The 21,020-nt window shown below is 38.6% G+C and overlaps 2 protein-coding genes across 3 annotated transcripts in view; one reads left to right on the forward strand and one right to left on the reverse strand.

Moving 5' to 3' along the window:
• Positions 1-1,290: 1,290 nt before the first annotated feature.
• On the reverse strand, positions 1,291-20,890 carry ACP1 (acid phosphatase 1). 2 transcript variants are annotated; one of them, XM_064412065.1, is made up of 6 exons: positions 20,754-20,890; positions 10,206-10,279; positions 9,821-9,934; positions 5,636-5,697; positions 3,312-3,417; positions 1,291-2,418 (listed from the first exon to the last, which is right to left on the reverse strand). In XM_064412065.1, exons 1-6 carry the CDS (start codon positions 20,794-20,796, stop codon positions 2,341-2,343), a joined length of 477 nt encoding a protein of 158 aa, XP_064268135.1. In that variant the 5' UTR covers positions 20,797-20,890; the 3' UTR covers positions 1,291-2,340. The 2 variants fall into 2 exon arrangements, with proteins under 2 accessions (XP_064268135.1, XP_064268134.1); XM_064412064.1 differs by lacking the exon at positions 9,821-9,934 and adding an exon at positions 9,990-10,103 and having other exon boundaries at positions 20,754-20,877.
• The window catches only part of SH3YL1 (SH3 and SYLF domain containing 1), a 47,947-nt gene continuing 47,722 nt past the window's right edge, over positions 20,796-21,020 (forward strand). Inside the window, exon 1 of the mRNA XM_064412060.1 lies at positions 20,796-20,908. Coding sequence (XP_064268130.1) covers position 20,908 — 1 coding nt within the window. The 5' untranslated portion in view covers positions 20,796-20,907. The remainder of the gene's footprint in view (positions 20,909-21,020) is intronic.

Raw genomic sequence — 21,020 nt, forward strand, 5'->3', positions numbered from 1 at the left:
ACTACACTATAGCAATTTATTTTTTTTTAGTCTTAACTTTACCACTTTTAACAAGCTGTGGGGGCAGGGAGGGAGAAACAGGAGTCAGTTCTTATTTTTTCATTCAAAATTACATTTTTCATGAGTGGTATTTTGGATGTGTGAGCGCTTAGTCATCTGTATGATACATGATTTCTGTCTTAATCCTGTTTCAACTGTTTCTCTTTGAACCCAAATAATTGTTCTGTACAATTCTATCCTTCCTGTTCTGTATTCTGGGCTTTTACAAATTTGTATAAAAGGCCATAGTGCTCCTTCCCCTCTTCCATTAAAAAAACCTACTAATTATAAAAATAAATCAACCAGCTTATTCTTCCTAGTAGAGGTGATGAATTATTAAGTCACTAGATTGCTTGCTAAAAGTCTGTCTCAAGGCTGAAACTTTTAAAATGTGAACTGAATTTAACACGAGTTTCGACTTAGTATCACTTTACAGGAAGATTCCTAGGCCCAGTGAAGGTAAACAACCATATCCTCTTATTTCCTTCGTTACCCCAGCAGCTCAAAGATAAAGATTTAAGACCTTTCAATCTTAGCTTTAATATGCTGCAAGCTATAGGCTGAATTCCTACATAGCCATGAATGGGAAAGCACAAACCATCATGTTCTCAATTTTATGAGTTATTTTACTTTCACTGGAATATTTGAAATGGTCATTCTGGCAGGGAATAACACTAGATTATGCCTAAATACTTCCATCTTTGAGGTTAGTGCATCAAACCACATTTAGGATGTTTTGTCCCTAACTGCCCATCATTTTCCCCCATTTACTTTGTCAAAACATTAATAATGAAATCTAAAATAATTTTTCCAGACATACTTAATTTGATCTGAAATAGTGTATAACTTTGTCCCTGATACGTGAAACAACTATTAGCTTGCAATTCCTAGCTTGTTTTTAGAAGTCAAAACTGATGTTAATGCAATAATGGACAAAGATTCTGATTTCTGTATTTAAGTATTCCTTCTAGCATCTGCCTTTTCTAAGCAAGTTCTGAAGTTTTATGTGTGACTGAAATTTTAGCACAAAACAGAAACCTCATTAACACAAACACATCTATTCTACAGCAAAAGCCCCAAGAAACTTCATCTCCATTGTGAAGTCTGCAACAAACAGAGTGACACCAGGATTCCAACCTCCCCAAGAATAACATGATCTTCTGTTGAAATCCATCTCTCTCCCAGAAGGTTGAGCAGGTGACAAGTACAGAGACTACAAGTTTGGAAGGCAGCAAGAGACAAAAACAAGGCTAAATAAGAAAACAAATTTTATAGATCCAGTTTTACAGATAATGTGGTAATGGTAGTTCATACCAATGCTGAGAATATTCAAAACAGGAACATCATCATGGTATCACTTGTATTACTGATCTCAGTACATTTTCATATCTAAGGCAGACAGAAAGGGTGATGTTCAGAAAAGCAGGCATAGACTTTTACAAAGCATTCAAATTTTGTCCAAGAGCAGAACTGTCTACTTACTGGCCTTCTGCTAACTTAGTATTGTATTACAGATAAACTGTCTTTACACTGAACTATACTCTCAAAGAACACTTTTGACAGGCTGTACATCCTCCTGAGTAAATCTGGAAATACTGTCTGACCCTCATGTAGGAACTGGGATTACAGGCAAATTTCTCATCCACTGTATTGCATGGACTTGAGTATTTTACTACTGTGAGATATAAAATGTGATTTCCCATTTCAGCTTTAAAGCTGGTATGTTTTCTCCTCAAAGTAAATGCTGTGTTGCATGTGCTTGTGTCAGTGTGCTAGGAACTGACCAGAAGACTAAAGGAAGACTTAGCCAGTTCTATTAGGCAGCAGATCTTTTAGTCTAGCAGGCTCCATGTGAAACAGCTTCCATCCAAAGGCTGCCTAATGATACTGGGACGACACACCGAAGTTACACATCATTATCTCACAGACTACCATTGAAAGTTGACTGAAATCAACTCACTGAGGACAAGACTTCAGTTCAGTTAGCATTACACATAAAGAAGCAAGGTGTTACTTTCGCAGTGCTTGTGAGAAAGCACTGGAAGAGTTTACAGAAAAATTTATACTGAAATATATACTTTATAACTACATTGATGTGTGACAAAATGGTTGATCATGTAATCCAATTAAAACCTTTCTATATTTTTTCATTAGATGACAGAACAGCTAAAATACAAAATTAAACTGAGTAAGTACTGCATGTAGAGGCATAATTTTACAATTTAAATACACCAATCAAGTAAACTTTACATATTTCAGAAGAAGCTAATTATTTTCTTTTAGAAATTATATGATGAAGCATTAATGATACTTCTCCAAAAATGCTTTACAGCATCTAACACACTGTTCGTAAACAGTTTCAAAGTCCTTTTCGTTCCCCTAGAAAAGAAGAGAGGAAAAAGACTGTAAGAATAACAATACTGGCTGAAGAGCAAATACAAATTGCAGACTGGTTTCTCTGCTGTCAGTAATGGCAAACAACAGACATTAGGAAAAAATACAAACTGTGCAAATACTTGGTGATAGCTTTGGCCTATTTCTCTCTCATTTCAGCTCAGGAATTTCCAGAGACAAACTCTGTGACTTTGTATTCAACAGTCCTGCATGACTTTCCTTCATGTATTTCTTCCACTCGCTTTTGAGCCTTTGAAGTATTTTCCTTTTTTAGGTTCCCACTAACCTGGCATGTTGAATTTCAGCTTAATGAAGCACTGTGTGGAAAGCAAAAGCTGAAAACAAACCTTTTTGTTTTGAACCTGCTTCCCACCAATATCATGTGCTTACCACTACAACATATTCTCTACTTCCTGGGTAATTAACAGCAATGTCTTATTCAGCTTTCCCAATGATATCAAGATTTTATAGAACCCTACTGCATCTTCATGCTTCCTAAACTGAAGAATATTAGTCTAATTGTTTGCTCTTGGCTGACATTATCCAGCTTTTTTGACCACATGTGTCACCAGCTATGTCTCTAACTTTCCTGATCACATCCTCTTTGTAACAAGGCTGATCAAAGAGGGTTTCACCCACTATTGAAAACACAGGTGCACTGCATTATTTTAATTTAAATAAATGTTATAAGCATAGTAACATTTTCCTTTCCTATCCCAGTAATACACAGCTTTCTTAAGTCATTAAAAGAAAAGTTTACACTTCCCTTGGTGTAACATCAGACTATGTATCATATGCCAACTGTGGGATCTGGGAAGATTATACTACACACACACACATTTTTTAATCAAGCCACCCAAAGAATTTCTTACACATACATAGTATGGATCTTCAATGATAAGCTGTTTCTGTGGATCGTAAGTTCCAAGTAGCTCAATTTTGGCCTTGCAGTCCTTAACTTGGTTGCTTTTCCTGTTCAAATCTCTGTAGAAGAAAAAATAAAATTCTCCCCTGAATTTTCCTTCAGAATTTTAGCATCAGTAGGACATGTTCATGACCATTTCTAGACAATACAGGAAAATAACGTGTCTGGACTCCATCCATCCTGTGGACTTTATGCTGCTCCTTGTTTTTGTTTTTCTTGTTATGTGGACTCTTTTTTAATTGAGTATGGAAGACATAAAGTGAATTCAGAGCATAAATAAGCAGTCAAGCACTTTACCCATAGCTTAAAAAAACTTTTTAACAGTAAGTTCATCAAGTTCATTCTCAAATCAATCATTAGTACTTTCAACACTCATCCTTAGCTTGAATTGAACAAAAACCAATAAATTATCCAGGTATTTTTTCTAAAGTATGAGTAAGATTGTCCTGTCTGCTCAAAGCCACTGTTTTAGATTGGCATGCTCTAGCTATTGAGAAATCCTACCACATCCAGTTAACAGAAAATGGTAAATCAGGTGAGCTACACCTGTTTTCCTTTTGATCTACTGCAGCATTTCACCAGCTGTCACATCCTCTCCCTTCTACACTGTTTTATCAGTGAGAAGCATTCTAGTTTTGAGATGGCATTTTCCCTCTTTGCTTAAAAATGGCCATCTGTTATCCCAAAAATCTGTTATCCATACTTAAAATGGACATCTCATCATCTTCAGATTAAAGGCAGCTGAGTACTATCATCTTCACAATGAACTCCCAAAGCATACTAAATTATTTTAATATTACACATCTCCATAGCAAATCATCATTTTACTTACTCACCATTACAAAAGGCAAAGAAATCCCTTGTGAATACTTAGTCATAACCATATCAACTTTAAGAAATTAAATTAAAATTATTATTTCTAATAAAGAAATTAATTTCAGATAGTTTAGAAATAGCAGTGAGACCACAGTACTGGTTTTGAAGAAAAAAAACAGAGATCCTCTATCAAGCTATTGCTTGAATTTACACATTTTTCAATAAATTCTCTAGGTTTCTGTTATTAAAAAAATGTCAGACCATCTTCTTAAAGGTTTTTGGCACACAACTTAATGAACAGGAGAGTGTCAGATGGCTCTGGTACCAAAGAAAAGACATGTCCTAAGTCTTTCTTTTCTGACATGACAAGTATTCCATCAACACCTGGAATCAGCTTGCCCTCCTAGAGCTACAAATAAGCATTCCCAGGCAAAACAATTGAACTCAGTGCAAGCTAAAGTCAAAACTTTAGCACAGCAGCAGCAATATCCCTGTTATTATTCTGACATTTCTTTTGCTCTAGAGCTCATACCATATAAATTGTTAATTCAAATTTCTGTTTAAGAATTCAAGTGAAAATAGAAGGAAGCCTTGTCACGTCATTGCCTGAGACACTACAATCAAGCCAAGTGTTACATACCCTTCATTCATGAAGGCTGTGGAAGAAAGCTTATTCAAGACATTCAACAAAATCATATTTATTTCAGTTAAGTGGTGCTGCTCCTAGAAGACTTCATGTGCTACTAATAGGGTCTTTATTTAGGTTTTGTTGCTGGTTCTGGTGGTTTGGGCCTTTTTAAACTGACTTGACAATAGCCCTTACAAGCACTTTGACACTTGTAGTTTATTAAATTGAGCTCCTTAATCCTGAATATGTATGTAATTGAGTAGAAATTTTGCTAGTGATATCCAAAATTTTACACTAGGCAGCTACTTAACCAGATCTTTCTCAAGGATGCTTAGCTAGAGCACAGCTAACAATAAAACAACACTACCCCAAGCTAACAACCTTGCTGATTTCAGAGTTCCCTCTCTTTTTCTATATAAAAAAGTAAAAAACCCACACCATATTTAATCCCTTCCAAGTTCCCAGTTTGTCTTTTAACTGCCATGCAATTAGAAAAACTGATCACTTCAATCAAGACAGTAAGTACATCCTCATTCTTAATTATACAAGCATTATACAGCTGTATATAGCACAAAGTAACTAAATTTCCATGTCCTTCATCCTCGAGTGGCACATATCACACAAATAAACCATTGAGTTCTGGCTCAATAAACTTATTAGAAGTGAAGAATCCATCCATTAGCACATCATTCACATACATGTAAAAAAAAAACCCAAACAAAGAAACCCCAACATAAGCTAAGCAGTAAAATGTGGCATCTGTCTTCAAAGTGACTTATGAGACATCACTACAAGTAACCCATATGAATTTGTTCAATTTCTTCATACTTTACCTTAGATTGCTCTCATCCATACAAAGTATATGATCAAAGGTCTGGAAATCCTCTTTAGTAATCTAGAAGTAAAAATAGGTGCTTTAGCCTACAAACTGCATTTGATTAATGAAAGGGGGAAAAAAAGCGTTTTCAAATTGTGTAGCTATGATTTATTAAAAAAAAGATACAGGTGGAAAGAATAGAACTGGACCTTTATACAATTTTACAGTAACTTACATTTTAAATATATTCTGCCATGATTATTTATCCATTTCTGTAAGCATTCCACAAAAAAAACCAAACCCAAGTCAGCTATTTAACCAACCTTTTCTATTTTTTTTTTTCTTTTACATTTCATGCATCAACTTAGAACATCATTAAAAACAACATTTCTAGTACTTTTAAACTACTAAAACTAAAGCAAGTTCCACTTATGGGAAACATGCAATAAAATGGTTAAAAATAAACCAGAAAAATTACTTTTTTGATAGGACAACAAAAACGTAGGTAACCTGGAATCAATTGCAATACTTCCAATCTAGAAATCTGCCCACTGCACAAGAACATATAAGTGAAACTTAAAGCTGAAGTATGATGGTATGAATCACAATCTCTTAAAAACAAATGACTTAAATACTACTGTCATCTTCTTGTTACAAAGATGGCTGGAGATGTTTGTCAGTTGTCATTTTATTCCAGTTTACATTTAAGCCTTATTTTAGGGTAAAATCTTCCCAGACCATGCCCCCATTGCTGGTATAAGGTATCTGAACCAGGTGTCCATAATGAGGATGAAGAAATGGAATAAAATGTTTAATATCAGAGTTCACTTCAAGACTATCTTTCGTGCATAGTCCTGTGTGAAGCATCATAACCAAGACACTTGGGAAGGTTGTTCAGAACAGGTTTTCTGGCAGGCATCCCTACAAAGGATGGGCTAGAGAACTGAGTAGGCAAGGAAACAGCCGAAAGGCAAAACTCTGACTTACTTATCCTGTAAGTCAGAGTTTTAATTTGTAAAAAATATTTATGTATTAATAAAAAGGTTTAGATGGCAAAAAAGCCAGATTTTTTAAATGCAAACTGTAAACAGATACCAATTAAGCTCCCATAACAGGGAGCAAGAAAAGACAGACAGAAATTATCATCAGAATAAATCTATAAATGAAACATTACACACAAAGAGAATTGAAGAGGAAAGGTCAGAAATGCACGTGAAAATAAAGGGTTAATGACGAAAACTAATGCAGACTTGTTTATTTTCACTGTAAAAATATTTGCTGTATTCATGCAGTGCCTCTGACCTATGAAAATATTTTTGCAGTGGAAATAGCTCTGTTTTCCTGGCAAATCTAATCAGGACTTCTACAAGCTGCTTCTGATTGCTCTACACAGCTGAACACTTGCCCCTGTGAAAATAAGAGGGCACCGATTTCTTTGTTGTACAGACAAATGGAAGAAAAAACTAGGAACACTTGACAATGTGACAGCTATTACCCTATGACAAGCACCAATACAGCTGCAAACGCAGCCCTAAAACCAAGGTTACCATTTGGCTTGTGCTTTTAACCAATAACACAGTCAGTTAAAGAAAAAAAAAAAAGCTTTAATTGAGCAAACTCCAGTGAACTTCTCAAAACTACTAAAACTAGTACTTTGGGGAAGGATGTAAAAATTTGGATAAATTTTGAGAAGTGTACTGGAGAGTTCAAGTAATCAACTTTGGATGAAACTATGGAGATAACAATAACTTTACATTTAAAAAATGCATATAAGAATTATTAAATTATTAGTGAAACATTTCTCTTTATTTACAGAGAGAAATCTCATTTTCTGTCTTAAAGCCACAGAGAGGTAGTAAACTTACCCAGTTGTGAAACAGTATTTAATACAACCTTCTTCTAATCTCAATTTCATATTTAAGGCAAACGCATGGTATGAGTCATACCAAAATCAATTTTTGCCTCAGCATGAATAAAAGTGCAAATTATTAAAACTTTCTGGTTTGTGCATGAAGAATAAGAGCTTAGAGAATTTCATACAGTAACCTGCCATTAGCTAAAATGATAACAACTTTATTTTATATATAATATATATATATATATATATATATTTGCTTTTATACTTCACTTTTAACCTAGAATATCACTGTACATGATGGTAAGACATGACCAATTTAATATTCTTTTACATAAACCATTCTTGTAGTACTGAATTAAAAAAAAAAAAGCTAAAATCCATAATTATCATAATTATGCAAAAAATTACATGAGAGAAGGTGCCTTTGACTGGGTGGGTCACAATTTTCCACAGGACTGAAGACAAGAATTGCACAGTACTTCGAAGGCAATGGAAGATAAATCCCTCCTCTCCATTTCTGCAGTTTTTGTTATTAAATCTTCCTTAATCTGTTCTGAGACAAGTGTCACACAAATTTCTATCCTTAAGTTTGTCTCTAAAAGTGAAGCAAATACACTTCCACTTGTACTAACCTACCACTCTGAAAAGTCCTGTTCTACACTGTCAAATACCTCTTTTTTCAGAAGTACCACAAGACCATATCAGGTCTGCAGTTCAGAGAATCAGCAGAGACCATCCGACAGAAGTTTAGGAAAAAAATAAATTTGGAATTATGTTGTTAACATCAGTGCAAAATAAACAGTTACCTGCAGTTCCAAGATTTGAAGATTTTCTTTACAAAAGAAACTATATGTACTGGAATGATTTAGACAGATTTTCATCCTGTTAGTCTTTCATTTTCTCTCCTTGTATATGTAACACTTTAAGGTCTTCTGACTGAAAAATCTCTTCATTTGTCAGAAGGTATAAGCAAACGTCTTCATTAAAACGTTTTCATTCCTTCTCTGCCGAAGGAAGCTAAAAAGATTTGCTTCAAGACAAAGGATCAGCTTGGTTTGGTCCTTTGCTTTAATTTAACTGCTCATAAACCACTCTAGGAATACCTAGAAGAACAGTTCTCAAGTTTCCAAGGTGTATGTTCTAGGAAGACAAACATGTCACACTACTGTGATGACTGAAACACTGACTGAATAATTTCAGTACCATTTAGCTTGCATATTCACAAATAATGATGTTTGTAAGAACTGATAAACAGTAAATCCACATGTTGTAACAGGAAAAGATCACAACAGACTTTTGCAGTGATATTCTAATAGCAAATTATTGAAAAATCTGAAATGGTGCTGTGCTTAATTCTGTTTCATATAAACAGAGATTAACATCAGGAGAGGTCAACAGAGGGCAATTGACTAATTGAGAGAATTTATTTTTGAAAGTCAAAAATCTAAACATGTAGTCTTTGAAAAGTGAAGAAAGTAAATATGACCTCAGTGAGGTCTAGAAAAATTCTGAAGGGAACAGAAAGGTAAGATAATAACAAGACTACTTGATCTTTTTGTCAATACAAAAACTAGCAGCGTAAACTCAAACTAAGTAAAGGTCAAGCCCTAAAGGAATATCTTATATCCAGAGAATAGTTAACTGAAGTAAATTATGTGCATTTATATGAGTGTCTGAATGATTTAAATAGATGCAGACACATTTACATCCAACCTCTCTGGAATTCAATATGGAAATACATGTTCTTTTGTTAATGAAAACAGATACAAGTTTAAGTAAAACTTAGAGGATTTCACTAAGTGGCAAACCTGCCTTTGACTTAAGAATGCTTCAAGGGTATGTTTTCCTCTGAAGTTACCACCAACTGGGCTACTAATCTTGGGTTTGAGTGCTTTCATTCTAATTTAGCACTCCAGATATTTTTAAAAGATCTACATGCAAGCGCAGAAGCTTTTTGCCAGGGATAACAAGGTATTCCACTGTTTTTTTGGACCTGCTAAATAAATATAAAATTCCTTGCTGAAGGATGCATCACAGATTACTAGAGTAAGTCCATTTTTAAAAAGCATTTTTAAATGCTCAGAATACTAAACATCTGGAGACAGGAGTTTTCTATAATGCAGAAACTGGTTCAATGCTTTCCAGTTATACTTCCAATGAACCTTAATAACAAAAAACTCATTAAGCTCAACTAGAAGAATTAAGCCACTCTGGAGTCCTTTAAAAAACTGCAGAGTATTTGCTTACTACTTGATGCTTAACCATGCATTGGTCAAATGACTTCTGTGATTGCAATGGTTAGGGCATGGGTATGAATAAGGAAGAAAATATACTCTCTTCTACCTGTCGTGCTTTATGTGTTGTCTCAATGCCATGATTTCTTAGACAACTTAAAGCCCTTGAATCTGGGAAGCGCCCCACGTTCCAGTCTGAAACAGCGGCACTGTCTGTCCTCCACTGTAACAACAAAACAAATACATATACACATTTAAAGAAAATTAAGGTACAGTACCTGCCTGGCAATATGATTCATGGTAATGCCATGCTTCTTCATGCAATTCTGTCCTCGATAGTCAGGAGGGCTTCCTATTTCATAGGCAGATGTCGCTGCACTGTCTATCCTCCACTACAGAAAAACAAATTCATATTTTTATGTTTCTTTCCTCACTGCTTATATTCTGACTGGCTATGAGACAGTTATTTCTTGGAACAGAAATCAATAGCTTACCTTATTTTCAAGCTTCTCATCAGTTACAAGTTTTCTGAAAACTGCTTCAGCTATAGGAGAGCGACAGATGTTTCCTATGGAAACAAGAGATTCAAGTGAATTTCAGACTACTGAAAACAAAAAAAAAGTAATTGTGTGGATTTTTCAGCCCAGATTAGATTAAATATTTTTATTTACTCAGATAGAATGCAAACTGAATATATGAGAACCCTGAGTCCAGTGCTAGAGTTGAGGAAATCTCCAGTGTCAGTACAGACTGTGGCACAAAGGGGTTGAGATGAGCCTTGTGGAGGACTTGGGGACACTGGTGGGTGAAAAGTTGGATATGAGCCTGCAGAGTGCTCCTGCAGCCCAGAAAGCCAATCTTATCCGTGGCTGTATCACAAGCAGCATGGCCAGCAGGTTGAGGGAGGGGATTCTGCCCCTCTACTCAGCTCTCATGAGAGCCCACCTGGACTAATGCATCCAGCTCTGGGCACCCAGCACAAGAAAGACATGGAGCTCCTGGAGTGGGTCCAAAGGAGGGCCACAAAGATGATCTGAGGGCTGAGCACCTCTGAATGAGAACTGAGGATGTGCAGTCTGAAGAAGAAAAGGACTGGGAAGAGCAGATCTTAACAGCAACCTTTGTATATATAAAGGGGGCTGTGATAGTACAAAGGACATTTTAAACAGAAATGGAGAACAAGAATAAACAAGAATTTTTTTTTTTTTTTTTACAGTAAGGGTGGTGAGACATTGGAACAGGTTGCCCAGAGAAACTGTGGTGCTGCATCCCGGGAAATGTTCAAGACCAGGCTGGATGGGGCTTTGAGCAACCTGGTCCAGTGGAGGATGTCTCAGCTTATGGCAAGACATTGCAACCAGGTGAGATGACCTAGCTGATGGTCCCCTCCCACCCAAATCATTCTAGGATTCTGTACTATCCACCAGTCTCTTGTACAAGTCCAAAACACAGCCACCACCACTGTGAAAATGTAGTGAAATGGCAGAACAACCTGTAGTAAAAACACTCTTGTTAACTGAAGTCAAATCACTACAGGTCAAACTGAGCCCTCATCAAGAGCAGCATCCAGAAACCAATTCTAACCCCAAAAATTTAATTCAAGTACACAAGCTCTAAAAACATCACAGGAAAAAAAATCAGAACTTTTTTTGCCCAAAATACAGAGGATTAGGAACAAAACCTAACACGTGGCAAAGCTTAAATGCTGTCAATCAGCTAACAAACAGTTAAAATATTTATTTAAATACATAAACAATCTTCCCTTCCAATTGCCTCCAATTGCCCTAGCCACTTGATCTGACCTTATTTTCAAAAAGAACCTATTTCAACAATGAGTTACAGCTCCATTAAAAACTACAAATAATGGATCCATAGCACATTTGTTCTGAAACTGTAACAATCTATGGCAGACCTCTTAAAAATGCATGCAGAAATTAATATTTGAAAAAAATAAAGTGTCTCAACAAAAAGAAAAGGCTTTTTCCACTATTACTTTAGCTCTTTCTACCTTTTCATCATTCAGAAATTTTCAGTAACTAGATGGATATTCATATTTGATTTGTCATGCAGATTGCAGTAACTCATACACACAAATCTTCTGCTTCCATCAAACATAACGTGTAACTTTGCTCATCTCTGACTTCTGAGCAGATCAGTATAAAATACCAGAAATGGCAAAACTCATCTCTGTAACCTTAACTTAACCACTCTCATACTACTGATTAAATTCTTTCCAAATCTCAAACTGTAAAAAGAAAAATATGCTAATGAACAAAGCTAAATTTCCACCAGCCAAAAGAAATTTTCACATGAGGCACTTAATCTCATTTTTAAACAGAACACCAAGGTAGATACTTCAATGCTAGAGAGAAGCTTCTATGACCTGGGCATTTAATAACTTGCTGTCACACATCTACTATAAAAATCACAAAGAAGGAAGTAAAGGTCTGAAGCAACACAAATTAACTATCAAAGATTTAAAGAACATCAAATCAACTAAATGGCAAAAGGAACAGCCTAACCACTGAAAAACTGATCTTGCCAAAACATAAGTGAGTTCTGATGTCAGCAGATCTTCCAGGAGTAAACATACTAATTCCATTGTTTGAATTAGTTTATTTCATGCACAGAAATTAAATCAGTCTTGGAAGAAAAATAAAACAGGAAAATGTTGGGGCTCCCTATGTGGTTAAGTGAGAAAATAAGTTAGTACTATTAATTATGTAAATGCTTAAAATATGGTAATAAAGTAAAAAAAAAAAAAAAATCTCAGTTTCTGAGTGAGTTAAGCATTAAACAGTACAATTCCAAAACATAAAAACATGGTAACATACAGCAGAAGGCAGAAACTAACCTTCAGATCAATGAACTCAATTCTTTGATACTGCAAGCCTATACAGCATCACTCCTCTTACAAACACATCAAGCTTCATTTTAAAAAAGCATCATCTATCTTAAAAGGCTATTCCAGATACTAATTTCCTGTGGTAGCATAAGACCTTCCAGTTTCAACTTAGTATTTATTCCTGGAAGTCTCTGCTCATCTGATCTTGGTTAACATCAGTCTGTCTTTCCATCAACAGATACAAAACCCTTGCCAAGCATAGCTGTGCTAAACTAAACAAACCAAGCTCTCAATCTCTTCATGAAATTAACTGACCTTATCTAATCACTCCAGTTAAGTCAGATCTGCACTTCTTCTAATTTCAATTTACTTTTCTTGAATACTGACAAACAAAACAACAGATTACACTACAGGAAAAGTTTGTCCCCATTTGTTTTTTAAATTTTAAAAAAAGTCTGTAATAGAACTTAGTGTTTTTGAAAATAACCTGAGAACTTCTACAATCACCTTTGACTCATTCACGAGTATCAAATTTATGATTATAACCCTCTACTCCTAATTTCTCCATTCCCTCTCTTTGTTACTTCAAACAGGTGACCTTTAAGTCCTTTTTCTAAACTATTACATTCTGCTTCCATTACACCAGCTGTGGAGGCCATCCATTTCTTCCTTAACAAAATTTTTTCTCTGTATGAATGATCCCACACAACTGTCCATGAACTGTAGCCTTCATTACCACACTCAACATTTCAGTAAAAAACAATGATTAATATTCTTGGACCTAGCAATTCATTAACTAGCTCCCAAAATTTCAAAATGGTGGTTTTCAAATAAAGCCCTCATGGCTTTTTCCATTTGTTTAGCCTTCTGCTCACATGGATTGAACTTGTTCCAAATTTTCACTTTTCTACAGCTTGCTCACTTCTTAAAATAAATGCCATAAATATAATCTTTAATGATTCATATAAAATGCCACAATGAACAGCACCATGATCACCCTTGATTAAACATATTAACTGCCACTTCTAGCAGTACCTAGAAACTTCACTTGTATAATTTTTGAAACCAACACTTAACCCAGTTTGTGACTTAAAAATTCACGTCTTCCCTGATGACACACTCCTGATATTAGCAGAGGTATTAACACTGTTAGAGAACTCCAAGCAGAATTTAAATCTATTCTTGGGAACTGTGGATAGAATCACAGAACTGACTTAACAGAAGCTCTTTTCCTTACATACTCTGCAATATTATTTTCATCTTAAACAACTTTTACCCATGCTACTCCTCGCAACTGTTATCACTTATCTCAAGATTGATGTAAAGCTCTATCTTATCCCACTAACATATGCAAACTTAATCCTTGTTTTCCAGTCACTTTCCTCCCTGATTTCTATCCATTTCAGATACAGTTTTACATCCCACATTGATCTTTCCAGGCTGTGCATCCCCACAGATGTACAGTATTTCCTAAGTTATGGACTGACAGATGTATTTGGAGAATGGGGAAATTTCACAAAAAGAATCATAGGGCAATTATCTTCCTCCTTGGACTTGAATCATTCTTTTCCTTAAATGTTATCTACATGTTATTTTCACTACCTATCCTCCTCTAGTGTTCCCTTCTTCTTTTTGTATTTCCAACTGATCTGATCATGCTGGCTTTACGTAGAAGGCAGTAATATTAAAGTTCTCAAAATCTCCACCTTCTCCCTTTATTTTTTTGCATATCAAGTTCTTTAAATTGTAGTGACATTTGCAGTCATAGAAAACTAGTGCCCAAGGTGGCTAGAGTCCACCTACTGAAATTAATCCTATATACATCTCCAAATACAATGATTCAAGGAGAAGATATTTCAATCACAGAATCAGTACTGGAACCATTTGTCAATCACTTTTAAGAAGTCATGTTTTCACATTCATTTTCTAAGCACAAGTCTTCCAGTGACAGTGACCTAAGCCAACACCTAATTTTTTGAGTTCCTACTCCCATCTCTGCACTAATATTTGACCCATTCCCAGACAGAAATGGAAGCTCTGCTTCTACTGGCAGGAGAGTGAACTTGAATCCATTTCATGCTCAGTTCCACTGCCCATCTCTGAGTATGTTGAGCCAATCACTTAGTCTCTCAAGTGGTTTTGTATCTCAATTGCTCCTTATTCAGCTCCCTACTTCTTTCAGAGCTTCCCCAAATGCAAACAAATGCTTTTCTTTCTTTTGCTGTCTGCTGTTAGTAACAAAAGTTTTACTAGTTTTCATCCTCTCACATACAAAAACCTGTATTCTACTTATGTTTCCATGAATGGTCACTTCATCCAAGTGACTGGAATAATGCCTCCCATCATTTGCACCATTCATCAGTTTTCCTTCACGAGTGTTTAAAACTGACTGGTCACTTTATTATGTTCTGTACACAAATTCCTGTCACAACTTCATCACAAGTCCTAGTTCTTTCCATCTTGTCACATTCAGCATTCAATTACGTTTGTAAGGAACCATTCAAGGCACAGATTTTAGTTTAGATTCCCTGGTTTTTGCATTCATGTGCATGTATGTGTGTGTGTCTAGAAAAACTTTGCTTGCAGCGAGAATAATTATCCTGAATTAATCAACTGCTGGTACATCATGCTTTTCTAATAAACCTAAAGGTTCATCAGGAAAATATTAAGTTTTCAACACATAAGCACCTAGTTACAAGAACCAGACCCTTAACATATTTTAAGTACAGATCTTGTTTTTCAATTCCAAGATTACTTTTACAACCATGCTTTCAACTCTCTAATACTTCTGCATCATTTTGAAACACAGATTAAATAAGACACTGTATTCCTACAGCTATATTGCCAATATGCGTAGCAGAAAGGTAATTTTCCTTACATTTGTCTAACATTCTCTTTATTAAAAAAAGACATTTCTTTTTGTCAACCTGCCAAGAATCCTCATTACAGTAACTGTTTTTCATGACTTCTTCAATGTCTTACCCAACCTATTGCTTTCCCATTCTGCAGCTATAAATGGCATTTTGTCCCACAAAACCTAGTATCTAAAGGCATACAATGAATTGTGACACGTGAACCAGGAAACTCAAATCTCTCTGTAACTGTCCTCTAATGTCCTCATACCCACTAAGTTAGTTGCCATTCCAAAAATGATTTTATGCAGTCTAGATGCCCGGGGACAATACTCATACTCAGTGATTCACAACAAGCATTAATCATCTGAAGATCTCACCAAACCCACTTTGCTCAACAGTACACCCATGTTACAACTGCTCCTCCATCTCTGGAGGAGATCAGAAAGCCAGTGCCTGGTCTAAGACGCCCAGTCAGCTTGTTGTGTTATAGCAGAGAAATCATCAGAGAAAAAGAGGAAAACTTATGTAACACAGCAACATATTAAGCCCATTTCTGGAGCTCAACTATTAATTACATGAGCTATGTAAGTGTAAAATGAGCAAAGTGCATTTTGATTCACCTCCACTTTTAATTCTTTCTTTGCTTAAATGAAAAAAAAAATCTTCTGGTGCCTTTTCATATGCTGTAATTACATATGTTGCTGGGTATTTCAATCATTTCTCAGTAATGACAAACCCTTATCATTAATGTAGTTATGCACATTAACTAGATTGTATTTTGTTGTGTAATTACTATCTGCTTATTTCATTACAAACAAGGAACACAATTAATACATATTTAAATAATAGGTTTCTTTCAAAACAATGTAGAAAGAAAATGTAGTTTTTCATGAAGAAGTGTCCTTTCTGACTAGATGTGGCAAACTTCAGAATTAATGTACTGCATTAACCAACACTACAGTTAAATGCAGTTCTAGAAATCTGCTTAGTACTCTTTTCAGCAATAATTTCAGCTATTAGTCCTAGTAAAATTTAGGAGGAAAAAAGTATCACTCCTGAAAAACAACCAAAAAAAAAAGGAATCTTAAAGCAGGAACAAGAAACAAGTTGCCTACAAAATTTAACCGAGAAGAGTGTATTTCACTGAGGGGAAAAAAAAAGTGCTTATCATGTCATTTAGCTTTTCACACCACATATCAATAAGGGTTTTTTTCATAACCCAGCAACACAGAAGAGGAAATTTAAAAGCTATTTACAACATTTGTTTAAGACAATCCATCCTATTAACACTGGTACTTGTGTACCCTTTCCTCAGGCCTAATAATTAATTAATATAAACTAATATGTTACACTAAAAAGAGCTCTTGCATTAGAACTTTGTTATAGTGCAAATCACCACTGTGAGCTTACACAACCACGCATATGAATTTTTTCACAAAATCACAGAATAGCTTAGGTTTGAAAAGACCCTGAAGATCACACCTGACTTAACCCAGCACTGCCAAGTCCCCCACTACCTCATGTTCTTAAGCACCATGTCTGCTAAATACACATGGAGCCTCAACTACTTCTCTGGGCAGCCCCTTCCAATGCTTGACAACCCCTTTGTGATGAAATTTTCCCTAATACCCAATTTAAACCTTCCCTGGTGCAACTCAGGGCCTTTTCATCTTGTCTCTGTTAACTTACTTCAGGAGTTGTAGAGAGTGGTAAGGTCTCTCCTAAACCTACTTCTCTCGAGGCTAAACAACCCCAGCTCCCATAGCTGCCCTTCAAGCCTTGTGCTCCAGAGCCTTCACCAGCTTTGCTGCCCTTCTCTGGACACACTCCAGCACTTCAATGCCTTGACTGAGGGGCTCAGAACTGGACACAGCTCTTGCAATGCAGCCTCACCAGTGCTGAGTACAGGGGGACAGTCCCTGCCCTGCTCCTGCTGGCCACACTATTGCTGATTTGGGCCAGGATGCCACTGGCCTTCTTGGCCACCTGGGCACACTCTGACTCATGTTCAGCTGTAGTCAATGAGCACACCCAGCTCCTTTTCCACAGTGCAGCTTTCCAGCCACTCTGCCCTCAGCCTGCAGCACTGCAGGGGGTGCTGTGAGCCAAGGGCAGGAGCCAGCACTGGGTCTGGTTGAACCTTGTATGCTTGGATTTGACCCAGCCTGCAAAGCTCATTCTGCAGAGCCCTTCTACTCTGCAGCAAATCAGCACTCCCACCCAGCCTGGCGTTGTAGTGAACTGACTACAGCAGCCCTCAATCCCCTTGTGCAGATTGCTGATTAAGATATTAAACAGGACTGATCCCAGCACTGAGCCCTGGGGAACCACTACTCATGACCAGCTGTCAGCTGGGTGTAAATCCATTCACCACTCCTCTGGGCCCACACATCCAGTGTTTTACCCAGGAAACAGTGCTCTCATCCAAGCCCTAAGCAGCCAGTTTTTCCAGGAGAATGCTGTGGAAAATGGTGTTAAAGGTCACAGTGAAGTCCAGGTAGACAACCTGCCTCTTTTTCTCATCCACAGGCAGGTCACCTGGTCACAGAAGATCAGGTCGTTCAAGCCTTTCCTAAACCCATCCTGGTTGGGCCTGATGGCCTGGTTGTCCTGTGCCACATGATGGCACTCATGATCATTCCTCTATGACCTTCTGTGGCACCAGCATCAGGCTGGCAGGCCTGCATTTCCCAAGTCATTCTTTCAAACCTTCCTGTAGATGAGTGTCACATTTGCCAACCCCCAGCCAAGCACAGCCTCCCCAGCTGACCAGGACTGACAGTAAATGATTGAGAGTGGCTCAGTGAGCACTTCCAGCAGCTCCCCCAGTGCAGGAAACATGGCTGGAAAGCAGCCTGGCACAAAAGGACCTGGAGGTGCTGGCTGACACCGAGCTGACAGCAGCGTGCCCACGTGGCCAAGCAGGCCAGTGACATCCTGGCCTGCATCAGCAATAGTGTGGCCAGCAGGACCAGAGACTGACCAGTGGTTGTCCCCCTGTACTGGTGAGGCCACACCCCAAACCTTACCTTCAGCTCTGGCCCCTCACTACAAGACACTGAGGTGCTGCAGTGTGTTCAGAGAGGGCAGCAAGGCTGGTGAAGGGCCTGGAACACAAGTCCTGTGAGAAGCAGCTGAGGGAGGTAGGGCTGTTTCAGCTGGAGCAAAGGAGGCTCAGGGAGACCTTACTGCTCTCTACAATACCTGCAAGGAGCCTGTGCACAGGCAGGAGTTGGTCTGCTCCCAGGCTTCAGAAGAGGAAACAGACTCAAGCTGCACCAGGGGAGGTTCAGGTTGGACAGCAGGAGGGAATTTTTCACTGAAAGGGTGGTTAAGAATTGAAAGGAGCTGCCCAGCAGGGTGAGGGAGTCTTTGTCCCTGAAGTGCTCAAGAACCAACTTGCTTTAGTTGACAGATTGGTGTTTGGCCAAAGGTTGAACTTGATGATCGTGGAAGTCTTTCCCAACCTTAGTGAATCTGTGCTCTAGTCTGTCAATCTGTGACACTACTCCCCATGCCCGTTTTCCAGCTCAGGGAGCTGGTACACAGAGACAAACTGGTGTGAGTGCTCAAGACTGAGGCAAAGAAGGCATTAAACACCTCAGCCTTTTCCTCATCCTTTGTTACTGTTTCCTCCTCCATCCAATAAAGATGGAGATTCTACTTAGCCCTCCTTTTGCTGCTGATGTATTTATAGAAATATTTTCTTTTATGGCAGTAAACACTTTAAGTTGTAGCTGGGTTTTGACCATCTAATTTTTCTCCCCGTGTAACTTCATGACATCCTTCAGCCCTCCTGAGTTGCCTGCCCCTTCTTCCAAAGGTCACAATCTCTCCTTTCTTCCTTCAGTTCCAGCCAGAACTCCCTGTTTAGCCAGCCCAGTCTCCTTCCCCACTGGCTCACCCTTCAGCACACAGGGATGGCAATTACCACTGTCTTTAGAACATCATGTTTGGGAAGGAGAATTCTTATTAATTAAGATTTTTTAATACAAAAACATCTGTATAGATCACTAGCTTCTAAACACACAACAACTGATAATCCCTCACATAAGGATGTTTTCCCTGGATTATTATTCGGGGTTGATTTTACTCAAAGGTAAACATCAGAACATATTTCAGAAAACTAAACTCTTATTTTGCTATTCAACTAATCTGCATGTCTCCTATTACAACAACAAAAAAAGCAGATAGGGAGAAGCCCAAACATGAACTAACGGTTTTGCAACAAACCTGGCAAACAGCCAGGGGTTCAGAGGTAACACTGTATGGGCTAGGGATGAGATCATGCTAACAGCCCTCCCAGACAGAGCACAGAGCCATCCAGCTTCTCGTGCCTGAGGAAAGCAGAAGTTTAGAGAAGGCAAGTACAAAATGGGGCACGGCTCTGTAATCTGTGCAGTCAGGTTAGCTATTTGCTGCTTGTCATTGTCTTGTTTGCCAGTAACTGATTTTCCTAAACTCCAGAAAAGCCTTCAGGTGATTTCTGATCCCATCTACACTTCTGTTTTCTGGGACTTTGCATGAATAGATTTACAACTTAACCATATAATATATCAGTTAAAGAAAGTTTTCTATTACTTTTGGTAAACTTTCAAAAAAGTCTTATTCTTTTCACTCATTCTCATACCAGATCAATAATTTCATTATTAGACCATAACAGATTAACCCCCACCAAGTTATTTTTTTTTTTACTTAAAGTCCTACCCTTCTTTCCCTCTCTTTAGGGCAGTTCTTACATTAACTTCAGTGGTTCTTGTTGTGGTTTTCTTTCCCTTTCCCACACCAGCTGCTCCCAACAGCAAGCCTGGGGGCAGGCTCCCTGTTCCCTTCCCGCTGTTCCAGAAGCCAAACGCTGCACAACCCATCTCAGAAAGCTGTTCCAAGGCTGCATTTCACTTCCTTCACTACTTCCTACTGTTTTCACAGAATCACAGATCTGTTAGGGCTGGAAGGCACCTCTGGACATTCATTATCGAGTCCAATGCCGCTGTCGGGGCAGGGTCACCTAGAGCGGGTTACCCAGGAACGCGTCCGGCTGCCTTTGGAACATCTCTAGGGGGAGACTCCCGGACACCCCGGGCAGCCTGTGCGGGTGCTCTGCCGCCCTCAAAAGCTCAGCCCTTCCTCGTGGTTCCTATCGCACAACGGGCGCCGGTGTACTCCGCCTGCTGCCTCCCTTCCTGGCCCTGCTCCGGCCCTCCCCGACACGGCAAACCGCGGCGGGTGCCGCACTCCCCCCGCTCCCGACCCTCGCCTCACCGCGCTGCCGCCCCCCCGCCGGTGCCCCGGGCCGAGGAGCGGCGGGGCGGGGCGGGGGCGGCCGCGCCCGGCCCGCTCACCCAGGCACACGAACAGCACCGACTTCCCTTCCCCCGCCGCCATCTTCGCCCAGAGGACCTCGCGGCTGTCGCACCGCCCGCGCCTCACTTTACGGCACCGGCTGTATAGGCGCCTGTGGGACTTGCCTGTTTTGAGGGGGGGAAAAAGGAGCGAAGTATGGAACGTGCCCGGGACAGCGGGAAGGGAGGGACGGGACGGAACAGAACCGGGCAGCGCCGGTGCCGCCGAGGGGCCGCTGCCGGGAAGGGGAGCGGGCGCTTCGCAAT

The sequence above is a fragment of the Passer domesticus genome, chromosome 3 (assembly GCF_036417665.1).
Source record: "Passer domesticus isolate bPasDom1 chromosome 3, bPasDom1.hap1, whole genome shotgun sequence".
Taxonomy (NCBI): Eukaryota; Metazoa; Chordata; class Aves; order Passeriformes; family Passeridae; genus Passer; species Passer domesticus.